The sequence below is a fragment of the Eubalaena glacialis genome, chromosome 3, assembly GCF_028564815.1.
Source record: "Eubalaena glacialis isolate mEubGla1 chromosome 3, mEubGla1.1.hap2.+ XY, whole genome shotgun sequence".
Classification (NCBI taxonomy): Eukaryota; Metazoa; Chordata; class Mammalia; order Artiodactyla; family Balaenidae; genus Eubalaena; species Eubalaena glacialis.
In genome coordinates, this window is record NC_083718.1 from 182,652,415 (window position 1) to 182,666,918 (window position 14,504).

The 14,504-nt window shown below is 41.3% G+C and overlaps 1 protein-coding gene across 1 annotated transcript in view; it reads left to right on the top strand.

Moving 5' to 3' along the window:
* FBXO42 (F-box protein 42) overlaps positions 1-14,282 on the top strand; it is an 84,470-nt gene extending 70,188 nt beyond the window's left edge. The window contains exons 5-10 of the mRNA XM_061187068.1: positions 8,119-8,272; positions 9,088-9,198; positions 10,546-10,642; positions 11,124-11,180; positions 11,859-11,975; positions 12,491-14,282. Of these exons, the coding sequence (XP_061043051.1) occupies positions 8,119-8,272; positions 9,088-9,198; positions 10,546-10,642; positions 11,124-11,180; positions 11,859-11,975; positions 12,491-13,606 (1,652 nt within the window). The 3' untranslated portion in view covers positions 13,607-14,282. The remainder of the gene's footprint in view (positions 1-8,118; positions 8,273-9,087; positions 9,199-10,545; positions 10,643-11,123; positions 11,181-11,858; positions 11,976-12,490) is intronic.
* Positions 14,283-14,504: the final 222 nt, after the last annotated feature.

The following is a 14,504-nucleotide window of genomic DNA, read 5'->3' on the forward strand; positions in this document are numbered from 1 at the left end:
AAACCATGTCTAGAAGAACTTAGTTCTTTTGCATCCAGTACCATGTCCATGGTGACTAACTTAAGTCCCTATTTTAGAATTAAAGAGCACAGCTGGCTAAAATCAAGTCTTGGAAAGCAGGAGTTTAGGGGTTCTGTAGTGACTTTGCCAAAGAGTAACTTTATATTTATCTCCTACCTTTGTTCTTTAAAAATAGGCATTATAGTTTTGTATCTTCCCTGGGCATGTAAATAATTGAGGAGACTCAACGTAATTATTATTGGCCACGTTGAAGTTAAATTGGAAACATTTTCATTAGCTGAAGAGAAAGTGATATCTGTTCCAGATAGAACCTCTGTGGTCCTGGCTGCATACTTTGGAGACCATTCTGAATAGTTATTATTCTTCAAGGTGTTTACAGTGCCCAAGACAGACTTTATACTCATGAATTGTGTTCTTCTCAGTTTTCCTTTTGTCTCCCCCTTCCTCAAATCATAAAACCATGAAACATGCTTTTCTTGTTCTGATTGCAAAGTATTACCTATAAAATCAAACCAGTTTAGAGATGTAAGCAGTTAAATTATAACTCCAGTAGCTTTTCTTTAAAGGGTCTCTTCCCTCCTAAGTTATAAGTGCCAGCCTATCTTCTTGTGCCCTGTAGGTTTTCTGATTTCAGATGCTAATGTGGTGTTCTGGGAAATACCTCTCCAAATTATTCTTCTCTTGACCTCCGACTCTTGCTATCAAGGTCAGTCACTTCACACACTACCATAATGACAGCTCTGTCACACCAAGGGCTTGGTCCACTTCCCAAGACCCAGCTTGGGTCCTATCAGCAAAATTCATCTCCTCCTACTCCCTCCCCACACACACACACCAACTCAGGCTCCTCACTACCACAGAAAAGTACCCACAGAAGAGAAACTGTGAGGTAGGGTTGTTGGTTAATCTGGTCTATCTGGTCTTATTTTGCCCTCAAGGCCAGTTTTGTGTGGGATGGACGAGTGTACCTCATTTGGAGCTGCGAGTGAATGCCTTTCATTGGACCTACCCTGAGAAAGTGAGTGCGTGTGAAGAGTTGTTCATATGAGATGGAGAGTATGACCTGAAACCTCAGTCCCATTATTCATTCTTTAATGTCCCCTTTGGCATCATTACTACAAAATAAAATTATTTGAAAGCATCCAGGGAAAAGTTTTTGACTTGCAGTTAAGAAGCAATTTAGACCCCCTTTTTAAAAAAGCAAATCACACACCAAAGCATTCTGTAATTCCATGAGCGAAGTGGAGATTTTTTTGTCCAGTACTTTTCTTCTGGATTAATTGGCATGCTAGTGAGTCTCCCATGGTAAAATTTTTCATGCTCATAGTTTTCTTGTTTTCAAACTTTACCTCTTATAAGTACCTAATTCCTAGTATTAGATCTTTCTATTTTCAGAGTCATGGAGAACTATTAGCAAGTCACTTATGTTGCTGTAAATAAGTCTTAAAGTGACTTGTCTGAAAGCAGTAGGTGGAACAGTTTTTTTCCATTTATTTATTTTGCAGAGTGTAGGTTCAGTAACATGTAGATGAGGATGACCAAGGAAATATTTGTGTATTGAAAATGTTAAGGTAGTTCCTTTCAGCACCCCTTTAATCAAAGCACTTGGCAGGGAAAACCCACTTTGGACCCATGTTCATATAGTCATAAACAGAGTGTATGCACAGAAAAAGTCTGGATAGATTCAGTGTTAAGGAAAATCATATAAACTGGGGAAAAAGTCAAAAGGCTGACCACATGCCCTTTTAATGTCATCTTCGAGCATTTTCTAACAGGTTCACCCAAGGATTATTTAACTCTCTGCAACATGGTTCTCAAAGTCTAGTCCCCAAACATCAGCATCACCTGGGAACTTGTTAGAAATGCAACTTCATGGACCCTACCCCATACCTACTAAATAGGAAACTCAGAAATGGGTCCCAGCAATCTGTGTTGTAACAAGTCCTTCAGCTACTTCTGATACAACTGAAGTTTCAGAACTACAGCTCTAGGGGAATGGTAACTATAACATCTGAGTAGTAAACCAATAATATTAATAAATAATGCTCACAGTATGGAGAAGTAAAAGTAACTTTTTAGTCATGCATAAAATACAGGCACCCCCAATTAGAATGAGTGCTTGTTTTATCTTGTATCAAACAATCGCGCTTCTCTTCTAGTGCTAGGGTCTACATGAGTAGACACTACAGTTGTGGGAAAGTGGCATAGAAACCAAACCAGAATTTGGCATTGCTTTACTGTTTTACCATCGTCTTTGCAAAAGTAAACGAGAGTGCCTTGTAATTCTGCCACTGTCTTTCATATGTGAAAATTTCTTCTGATTTCATAGGAATCTTGGGAAACATGTGAGCCAATTAACGATTTTAGGGAATGTTAGTTCTGTGTATAGGGTGCCTATCTGATTATCCAGTTTCCCACAGATGCCTTTTTGGCTTGTGCCTTGTTTTGAAACTTGCTCCATCGATCATATCTGCTGTGTGATAAGAGGCCTTTGGTGTTTGGGGAAAGAAGCCTGTGAGGATAACCATCAGCTCTGGGAGGAACGGGCTTAAGTAACATGTCTGTCCAAGTTTGACGTGGGCATATTTGGTCCTGTGGTGCTCGATGAGAACCGACTTGGGAGTGACACCCTTTCTAACTCCACTTCTGTGATACAATGATATTTAGACTGTCTAGAGCCTCAGTGACCTCATATTTTGAAGGCAGGCCGAGAAAGGTCCTAATGAGTAGAAAACCTCCATTTATAAGTTTTCTTGAAGGAAAGGTATTTATTTCATCATATGTCACCATGATGATGATGGGCCTTTTAACTGTGGAAGGTCTTCTGTTGTCAGACTGCCGTATACTGTACAAGATTTCCAGTAACTTATTCCCTCTCTAATGTCATAGGTGGGTGTGTTAAACAACCATGTGATATCAGTCTAGCTACTGCATGGAATGAATTGCTTGCACATAGGTGCAGTTCTTCAAAGTTTAGGACCTGATATTTTATCTAGGGATAGTCCATATAAAAGTTACTTTCCTTGCCCAATAATGTATGCTCATTTTGTTTGTTTGTTTGTTTGTTTTTTAATAAAGTTTGTAAATACTACTCTTTAAATAGCTTGCTTTTCTTGGAACTTTAAAACAGCAAATAAAGGTATGTAATTTGAAAATGAGTTTTCTTGTTTTTCTAAGAATTCTGGTAAAGATATTGTTTGCTTTCCAGAACTCGGATAAATAGACTGTTTATTCTTTAAGATATAGAAATTGCCAAAATTCATTGACCTCTGCAGTCTCTGATCTCACCATAAATTTAATTCATTTCATTATTTCATTTGTGGACCTTGCATTAAGATAATTGGGAGGGGAATTGAAGACCCTTTGCTTTAAACAAATTCAAAATAGGAAATATGTAAATTTTAAAAATGATAAAATTAGGGGCTCTTGGCAAAGGCTTTACAACATTGATTTCTTCAAGTAACAAGAATTTTAAAGTATCCGATTTGCAACAAATAATGTAAGCATTACGTGCATGATTGGGTCACAGAAAATTTGACACACCAGTATCTTTGACCTCTTGTTGCTGAACCAACTGTACAGAGGTTGTATGTTGAATTCTGTGCCCTCCCTCCCCCCTGCTTCATTTGTTCTTGTAGGGTAATTTTCCCCCCACTTTCCTTATAAATTGAGCTGGAGAAGCACAATTTAACTTTTCGGTATGACTCTATATAGCTGTCAAGATAGTATGATGCTGAAATTAAAGCTTCCATATGTGACATAAAACAGACCTTGGAAATTTTGGATGAGGGGATTCTCCTACTTCTTTGGATAAGAAGTAGAGGGAAATTTTTTGGCTTTCTTAAAGGTCAAGATATTTGAGAAGTCATTTCGGAAAGCCCTTATTTAAGATAATCCTTAAGGATTGATGTATCATTGTCACTGGTCCCAGTTTACCTTTCTTTGGAGAGCCTGGAGAACAAATAAAGGGTCCTGTCTATATTAGAGGTAGAGTGTGACCCAGAGCCTTGTGGAGAAAAAGAGATCCTAAGAATAGCCTTCTGTTCAGTTTACTTATCTCTCTGTCTGTTCTAGGTCTGCGGCTTTAATTAATTAAGATTTAGGTTGTAAATCAACTATATTTCAATTAAAAAAAATTTTTTAATACAAAGGAACTTAAAAAAAAAGATTTAGGAAAGAACTTTTTCAGCTTTGAAACACTCAGACCTTTTGAGGTGCCTGACTTGTTTGTGGTAACTACTCAGAAGGAATGTATCTGTGTGCATGAAGAACAATCTAGAGAATGAGTATAAGCCATGCCTCGGTATTCTCATCTGTAAAATGGAAATAAAGGAACTTCCCTGGTGGTCCAGTGGTTAAGACTCCACACTTCCACTGCAGGGGGCACGGGTTTGATCCCTGGTCTGGGAACTAAGATCCCACATGTTGTGTGGTACGGCAAAAAAAAAAAAAAAAACATAAAATGGAGGTAAAACTAGAGTTTTGGAAGGATTAAGTTACTTAATACATGCAGAGTACTTAGAAATGTGCTTAGCATATAATAAATGCTCAGTAAATATTAGTCATTATCATTAGTAGCAGTAGTAATAGGGTTTTTTTTTAAAGTCTTTTAACTTTATTTTTTATTAATTAATTAATTTTATTTTTGTCTGCGTTGGGTCTTCGTTGCTGCACGCAGGCTTTCTCTAGTTGCAGCGAGTGGGGGCTACTCTTCATTGTGGTGCACGGTCTTCTCATTGCAGTGGCTTCTCTTGTTGCAGAGCACAGGCTCTAGGCGCGTGGGCTTCAGTAGTTGTGGCATGCGGGCTTCAGTAGTTGTGGCACGTGGGCTTCAGTAGCTGTGGCACATGGGCTCAGCAGTTGTGGCGCACGGGCTTAGTTGCTCTGCGGCATGTGGGGTCTTCCCGCACCAGGGCTCGAACCCGTGTCCCTTGCATTGACAGGCGAATTCTTAACCACTGCGCCACCAGGGAAGTCCCAGTAATAGTTTTAAGTAGCAGTAATTGTAATTTCTCTTAAAAGTCAGTCAGGTCACCCATCCATCTCTACCACCTTCCCCATACCCTGTAAACATAGGCATAGAATTTATAAAGTTAAAATCTTTTGTCTAAAGTAGTACTGTCTCTGTAATGATGGAAATGTTGTGTATCTGTACTTTCCAATTCAATAGTCACTAGCACATGTGGCTAAATGGTGACTATGTTGGGCATGCAGGTCTAAAGTATAGTCTTTACTTGGGTTTGATTTTACATATTGTTATGTTTTACAAACACTCTTTTTGATTCTATGACTAGTTTTTCCCCTTAAGAGGTATGTATTCTTATACTACATTTGTAATCTCTTTACACCCAGCAGTGGTAAACATTGGTTTGCCTTGCCTCATAAAGTATTGGTAATTTATTTCAAAAGATATTATAGGAAATACATAGTACACATGAAGGAGCAAACCCTAACTAGTCTTATCATGTTAACCATTGGTTTTTGTTTCCAAATCATAATTCAGTATATTTGAGTTGCCTTTCTGGGACTTGGGATGACCTCCCTTTCATATCATGTAGCATCAGTTACAATTTCATTTCTATTGTACCTTCTTGAGCTAAATAGTTATTCTGCCAGGAATACTCTAATCATATTGTAGTAGTTAAATATGTCCACCAGTTCAGTTCTGTTCTCATAAACTTTGTGCCATGTAGAAAGCAGTACTATCAGATGTCTGTGGCCAATTGACTTGGTATTAACGTCGTATTAATTTGCTTTAGCAATGATAATAACAATACCAGTCACTGTCCTACATGCATTATGTGATATAAGTCATTTAATTTTCACAACCACTCTTTTATATGGATATTCCTTGATCTATTTAAACACTGCAAATAAGCATCCTTGTATCTTTTCTTTTTTCATTTGCCCAGCTATCTTGTTAGATTAATCCCTAGAAATGGAATTTCTGATTCAAAGCATATGCACTTAAACTTCTTTGATACAAACTGCTCATTTTAAGTTAAAAATCCTATTTTTGTTTGTTTCCATGTTTTGCTTATTGGGAGAACCTTGGTATGCTGCTTCACTTTTTTGTGGGGGGAGGGTGCACCTCGCAGCTTGCGGGATCTTAGTTCTCTGACCAGGGATAGAACCTGGGCTCTTGGCAGTGAAAGCACGGAATCCTAACCACTGGACCACCAGGGAATTCTCTGCTTCTTCACTTTATACACTCAATTTAAAAGCCGGGATTTCCAGTATCTCAAATTCAAATCCAAATTTTAGTCTGGAAAGTTTTTAAGCTACTACTCTGCTGAAATCTGTTACATATTTTATTAGCTTTTTCCAACTTTTTCACAGTACTTAGGAGTTCCAAAGTAGGGGCAAGAACTTGAAGCTTTGTTTGGTATTTCACAAATTAAATCATTTTGGGGTAACACTAGCATTTTAACTAGACTGTTGTATTAGTTAGGCTTTCTAGTTGGGCTAGGAGGCTTCCGCCTAGGAGGGCAAAAGTTTTTAACCAGAAATCATGAGATTGTATGAAAGACAACATATCATGAGTAGCCCCCTTAGTCGTGATTCCTGTGAGATAATGAAGATAGCAAGAACTGACTCATGGAATACTTCACCTAGTGTCTCAGCAAGAACCATTCCTAGAGAAGACTTGTTTCTGTGGTCAGATCCTGGTCTGGATTGATGTGTGTTCTATTAGAAAAGTATTCAAAATATCTGATGCTCACTCTATATTCTGAGTGCTGGTACCTTCCTAGTAAATCATGTTGTTACTCTTTTTTTTTTTTTTTTTTTTTTTTTTTTTTTTTTTTTTTTTTTTACCACACCACGCGGCTTGTGGGATCTTAGTTTCCTGACCAGGAGTTAAACCCAGGCCCTCAGCAATGAGAGCACAGAGTCCTAACCACTAGACTGCCAGGGAATTTCCTCATGTTGTTACTCTTAAGTTGCATCCCAGGGAAGACAGTCCTCTTCTCCACCTTCTCAACCTTAGGACTGTGTAATCGACACCATTAAAGCAGTCTGAGCAGGGCTTTTCAACCTGTGTTCCCATACCCCTTGCTGCAGGGGGAGGCCAAGTTATCCACTTAAATTGGAGCACCTCAACAGCTATCATGTTAATCTACTGCTGGGATTCTTTCTGCTTAAGATTTCCTTTGAAAAATAGATCCTATAGCTTTAACAACAACAAAAATTATTTTTAATATTCCAGTATTAGTAGATACTGGATGAGACAAATTACTTTGGTCTTGAGCAAACTAAAGGTGGCAGGTAGAGTAAGGGATCGGGAGAAATAGCTATTGTTTCAAGGACAAGAAGCTCTGAAAAATGATGCTCCTGTGGGACATTTGTTAGCCGTAAAGTTTTCCAGCATAAGCCAGATTTCTATTGTTTTGAAATTTGGTCATCATAGCTCAGAGGTCCAGGCTGGAGGGCCTTAGTAGCCACTCTTGGCTGCAGTTTCATTGGAATGCTTTCATATCAAGCCTTGAAAGTCTGCTTCCATTGTGCTAGTGAGGCCCATAGCTAGGGTCCCAAAGGTCGCTATGTTAACATTTGACTTATAGGACAAATGAGAACTGCATTCTGCCTCCTTTTTTTTTTTAATCTATGTTTGTTAGCAGTTATTTTTAAGATGTATCTAGCCTCTATATATACTCCTCCCCGGATCCTTTACATGCTTTCCTTTGTGATCTCTGTTAAGCTTATTGAAGGGACGGACAGGAGAGTCAACATTTATTGAGTACCTGCTATGTGCCCGGCACTGTGCTAGGTGCTTTGAATATACTGTTTAATACTCAAAACAACCTTATGAGATATATACTCTCATCCCTAATTTCAGGTGAGCAAACTAAGCCTGAGAGAGACTAAGTAACTTTCCTCTAATTCAGGTTTCTTTACTTCAGTTATAAAAGACGTATAAATTGGTGATGGTTTTCTCTCAGACCTGCAAACCCAGTTTTGTCTCCTCCTCTCCTTTATGCTTTGTAGTATTGGTTCCTGTTTTGCCACTCTTCCAGGAAAAGGTGATCTATAGACAGCCTACTTATGGCTTTTTGTGAGGCCCTGAATCCTAACCATGCTGTTATTGACTTCTCCCAGGGTCCTATCCTTCCCCCAAAGCTGGCGCGACTCTGGTTGTATACAAGGACCTGCTGGTGCTGTTTGGTGGTTGGACACGGCCAAGCCCTTACCCCCTACACCAACCAGAGAGGTTCTTTGATGAAATACATACTTACTCACCCTCTAAAAACTGGTAAGCCACAAAGATAAGATCCTTTCAATCTGGAGTAGAAGATTTAAAATGTTTGGATTCCTTATCTTTTTTTGTGTGTCCAGGAATCTCTTTGAGAATTTGATGAAAGCTTTGGACTCTTTTCCCAGAAAAACAAAATTTTTACATATGCACAGATTTTGCCTGCAGTTTCAGAGGGTTTACAGGACCCCCTTAAAACTTGAAGTTAAGAACGCTTATTCCAAAGAGAAAATGTAGAAGACATTTATTCCTCTTCCAAGAAAAATGAATGAGACAGTTGAAGAATAGAGAGCTCTTCAGCTTTGGCTACTGATTCCCCACGAGTGCTATGAATCCAGATGATTCTTTACTCCCTGCTTTGTCCCCAAGACTGACTCCCAGTTGTTTTACAAACTTGTCTTTTTTAAATGACAGTAACCTCTGTTCCTTGTAATGGACTACTTAGTACAGGGCTCTTGGCAGCCGCTACTGATCAGATCGGGCCTCTAGGAAGAAATAGCAGGTGGTGTTCCTTCAGCAAACTAGGCCGAAGCAGCTAAGGAACCATAATGGAATCCCTTGTCATTGTTTTCTCATCACTCTACCTCCAAGCCATACACATTGAGAAGTTGAAAGTGTACATAACGTTAGCAGATTCGTAGAAAAGGCACAAATACCTTGTGCCATCCTCCATTTATTATCCTAACAGTTTCTCTACTGAAGGTGATAGGATTGTCATTTTAAATGGATGCCTGCTTACTGTTTTCCACCTTAAACACATAAGACCAGAAGCAGAGGGGCTGACTTCTTGGCTTCCTCCTGTCTTTTTATATTAGGTGGAACTGCATTGTGACAACCCATGGCCCACCTCCCATGGCTGGCCATTCTTCTTGTGTGATAGACGATAAAATGATTGTCTTTGGTGGCTCCCTAGGATCCCGGCAAATGTAAGTATATTTGGTTTGCTCGCTATCAACCTGAACGTAAATACTCCTGGAAAAGTAAACTAGGTCAGAAAAGTAAACTAGTCAGGGTCAGTATTCCTGAACATGGTTCTAATTAATCCAAATAATTACCTCACGCCCTAGTATTCCATTTTTTGATTCTAGTCATAGACCAATAAGTTGAAAAACTTGCTTCATAGAATCAGGGCTATGTAGAATCTCTGTTTTGTTTGGTATGTGGTTCAATTCAGTGGGATCCAGTTCTGATGGGGCCTCCACCTTGTCTGTTTCTACCTGTGCCTACAGAAGGCCACCCTCCAAGAAGCAGAGTACTTTTCCTTTTCTCCTTTATGGCCCAGCTGGTAACCCTTGGGGCTTTAGAGAAGGAGAGAGGTAGATTGACAGGACAGGTGGAAATGGTTCACTCTCCAAATAGGATGGATTGAGGGAATGGGTAGGAGCAAGAAAACTGTGTCAAGCCTGACATCCTCTGTGAGGTGGTTCTCCCTGCCCAATGTCCTCCACCTCTGGCCACAACTGGCCAGCTCAGGCCAGACCCAGAGCAGTCTGTCTGAATCACTATGTATCTGCTTTGGCATTAGCAGCAGTAGTGGTCATTTCCCCTGTGCTTTGAAATGGAAGTTGATGAGCCGTCAGCAATAAAACCATTCCAGATCCAACCCTGTTCCCCCTTAGGGTACCTTCCATCTTCTTATTTTAAAAGAGTGTGGAGGAGGCAATGTGAGCTCTACCCTCCAGATGAGAGGGTTTAGGGCTTTAGGTATTGGAGCTCTTACTCCTGTGTTCCTATGTGTGAATAAATGACCATAGAGAGGGGACCGTAAAATAGAGACTGCCATTTAGGAGTCTGTCCTTGCCATACTGGTCCCTTGAGGGTTGGAGATGCCAATTTGTCCTTGATAAAACTGCAGCTTTCATTAGCCATGGTGAAATTACCTTTTGTAGCCAAAGTCAATAAATCTTTATCTCCTGGACAATGATGGAACTGCCTTTTGAATAATTTTTTTCTCTTCCTTGTGGGTTTTGCCTTTGAAAGACTATATCATGACTAGTATCTATTTCCTGCTATCACCAATTAATTAACTCTTACTTTAGGTATTATTGTTTGACTACAGACATGACTCAAATGAGGCCTTATGGGTCAATGGAAAGAGCAAAGGTTTGAAGGTCTCCTTTCCAGGGAAAGGAGGGGAAGAAAAATATAGTTGAGTGCTAACTCTGAGCATGGCACTTTTGGGGGGCATCCTTATGAATGTAACTTCATTTATATCAGTTCTTGTGGTCCCTGAGAGCTCCCAACTGCTTCATTCTTTTGTCCTTGTCTTATAGGAGCAACGATGTCTGGGTCCTTGACCTCGAGCAGTGGGCGTGGTCCAAGCCGAACATCTCTGGCCCTAGTCCTCATCCTCGAGGTGGCCAATCTCAGGTGCTCAGAAATTAAAATAACTATTCAGCAAACACTGTAGCATCTTTCAGTTAGGACAGGAGAGGGAGGAGGGAGTCAGGTAAGATGCCAACATACATAAGCCAAAGAGAATTTATCATTCTTTTTTGCTGGTATTTATTTTTCAACTTCTAATGGGTTATAATTATTTTTGTTGGCTTTATATTATGCCTCTCCTGAAAGCATTTACTTTGCTTTTTTATTTTTCAAGAGAACCCTGCATTTTATGTGGTTGGCACTCTCATGTTAATAATATTTGATCAACAAAGAATCCATTCAGGTGAATCATCAGTAATTTGTTTACAAGGATCAGAATTGACATGGTTTGGGTAATGGAGATCTTATGGTAAATAGAATACTCTCATTTGGGAGCTGAGTAGACTATTTTCATTTACCACTGAAGTATAGGAGGTCAGATGCCTGTGTCTTTGTAGGTTTATTTTAAATTTCTTCCTCTCCCCAGATTGTCATAGATGATGCAACTATTTTAATCCTTGGAGGGTGTGGCGGTCCCAATGCTGTGAGTATTGCTGGTATGGCGTTCCCATGCACATGCTGCTAAGTATTCAAAACTTGCTTCCCCTGTCTCGTCTTGTAAAAGTGTACAAGGCCATTTCTGTAGCATTTTTATTTAGAAAATACCTTTTCCACTTTGGGTATGTAGCCTTTGTATTTTCTGGCCTTTTTCTTCACTCTCTTTTTGCAGGGGGAAGCTTTTCATCAGAGACATTCGTCTATTGAATATTCATATCTAAAGTCTTCCTAACTCCCACTTAGTCTTTGGGCTATAAGGTTTGCTGCTGTCATTTTTTCAAGGAGGGGTGGGACAGAAAAGCAGGCGGATAATGGCCAGAGTTCACATGGAATTTATTTAAGAATGCAGATTCAGACATTCTGGATATGTATTATCTACCCTTTCCATCAGTGTACACACACACAGATACACACACACACACATAAAACCACAGGCAAAATTCAAAACCACTTAAAATTGATTCATGGGGTCACAAGTACAATTTCATGTGCCAGGCCAGTGGTAATATGTGAATGAAGGAATGGCTAGAGATTTTGCTATTCTTTCTGAAGAATTCACGCACTCTATGACAGACAGCACAACTTTGAGATTCCAGCTCTGTGTGTGTATGTGTTCTGTAACGTGTACCACAACTGAGTCCTGTTGTTGGTGCTTTTCTTACAGCTGTTCAAGGATGCTTGGTTGTTGCACATGCACTCAGGTCCCTGGGCCTGGCAACCACTCAAGGTAGAAAATGAAGACCATGGGGCCCCAGAACTGTGGTGCCATCCAGCTTGCCGAGTAAGTAGGGAACTGACAGGCCAGCAGAAGGAGAGGTCCTAAACTCTAAAGCCAGATTAACTCATCAGATTTCCAAGCAACTTTGTATGGAAATTGAAAACCCCTTGATGTCACAAAAGAGGTGGACATTGACCATAGCTTTTTGGGTATTTCTCACATACATGAGCCACTAGATGGAAAAACTTAACATGGGCCCCACTTATCCTTTAAGCCCCAGCTTTAAGCATCTCTTTGTCTCTAAAACTTGCCCCAGGGTCCCCCAAACAAATACTTGATTCCTTCCTCCACTCTACCCCTATTCTGTAGAGATAATTCAAATGGTAGCACATGTCTCCCTGTAGCAACAAATTGTTCCCATGCCTATCCCCACATCTAGCCTAGAGGGCAGACTGCATTCTTTTCATCTCTACATCTCAGGTACCTACAAAACACATGGCACATCCCAGATGCTCATGATAAAATGTTTGATGGTTAAATGAATGATCAGAACTGAGCACAGGTTTTTTGTCTTCCAGGTAGGGCAGTGCGTGGTGGTCTTCAGCCAGGCTCCTAGTGGGCGAGCCCCACTCAGCCCCAGTTTGAACTCTCGCCCATCACCTATCAGCGCCACTCCTCCAGCCCTAGTTCCCGAACCTCGAGAATACCGCTCTCAGTCTCCGGTAAGGAGTATGGATGAAGCTCCCTGTGTTAACGGCCGCTGGGGAACACTGAGGCCCAGAGCGCAAAGACAGACCCCCTCAAGTTCCCGAGAAGGAAGCCTTTCCCCAGCCAGAGGAGATGGCTCTCCCATCCTCAATGGTGGGAATTTATCTCCAGGACCAGCAGCTGTAGGCGGCTCTTCCTTGGACAGCCCTGTACAGGCTGTATCTCCTAGCACTCCATCTACCACTGAAGGATATGACCTAAAAATGGGACTTTCTTTGGCCCCCCGACGAGGGTCACTACCAGATCAGAAAGATCTAAGATTAGGATCAATGGATCTGAACTGGGATCCGAAACCTGCTTCCAGTAGCAGTCATATGGATGGTATGGACAACAGAACAGTTGGGGGAAGTTTGAGACACCCTCCTGAACAGACAAATGGTGTGCATACCCCGCCGCACGTGGCCAGTGCCCTTGCAGGAGCCGTTTCCCCAGGTGCCCTGCGTCGGAGCCTAGAAGCCATCAAAGCAATGTCGTCCAAAGGCCCCCCAGCCTCCGCAGCACTAAGTCCTCCTCTGGGATCTTCTCCAGGCTCCCCTGGGAGCCAGAACCTGAGCAGTGGAGAAACAGTGCCCGTTCCCCGCCCAGGGCCTGCCCAAGGAGATGGACATTCCTTACCTCCCATTGCCCGGCGCCTGGGCCACCACCCTCCACAGTCCCTAAACGTTGGCAAACCCTTGTACCAGAGTATGAACTGCAAGCCCATGCAGATGTACGTGCTGGACATTAAAGACACCAAGGAGAAGGGGCGAGTCAAGTGGAAAGTATTTAACAGCAGTTCTGTGGTTGGGCCTCCCGAAACCAGCCTGCATACAGTGGTGCAAGGCCGGGGTGAGCTCATCATCTTTGGGGGACTCATGGACAAGAAGCAGAATGTGAAGTACTATCCAAAAACAAACGCCTTGTACTTCGTGCGGGCGAAGAGATAATCTGTTCTGGAGCCCTTTCCCTGCCGGTGGCTTTTAATGTGGAATTTTCCAGCGTGCAAGCCTTTGGACTGAGAATTGAGAAAACAAAGGACAACGTTACTCTCATAAACCAAACCCCAATTCCCAACCTCACTCACTCCAGGCTGGGATCAAATCTCCATTAAGAAAAGAATTATATAAATATATATTATATAGCCAACTCTGTTTACAAAGAGGGAGAGATCTCCGTCCTGGTTCCGATAAAATTGTTGCTGTGTTTTAGCAGAGGCTGTGCTGCCTTTTTCTACTTTGCTGATAACTAGACCAAGAATTTAGGGAATAGATTAATACCAGAACCTTCCTAAAGAAACTGAAGAGCCACCTGTAAATCTTATTTGGCCTTCTTAGAGTTAGAAAAAGAAAGGGCATGTGTAAGATGCACGACTAGAGGTTTCAGATTCCCATGCCTCAGGGGCTGGCAGGGTAAAAGTAACCTGTAGAAAACTGTTCTTCTCCCCGCCCTGCCCCGCCCACAGAGGACCTGTGAAAACTTCTCTTTGCAGTAATGCCCTATGCCTGGCCCAATTCTGCTCTTTGTGACTGAGGAAAGTTACCCAACAAGGGATTTTGTTCCACGTTTGTGTGCCGGGATCATCGTGAAACAAAGTTTATGCAGAAACACCTAGTGTCCATTGGTCTTTGCTCTCTCCATGTTTCAGAAAACATTCTGGTGTCTGATTGTGGAATTTTCTGACAATCATATTTCGTTGCAGTTGCCAAAAACCACATTTGTTCTCTTTTTCTTTCCCTTAAAACCTGATCCTCAGAGGCTGCCTTTTCTATTTATAGGCTGCTTTTCTTCCCTCCTTCCTCCCTTCCTCCTTCCCTCCCCACCCCTCCCTCCCTCTTTTTCTTTAAT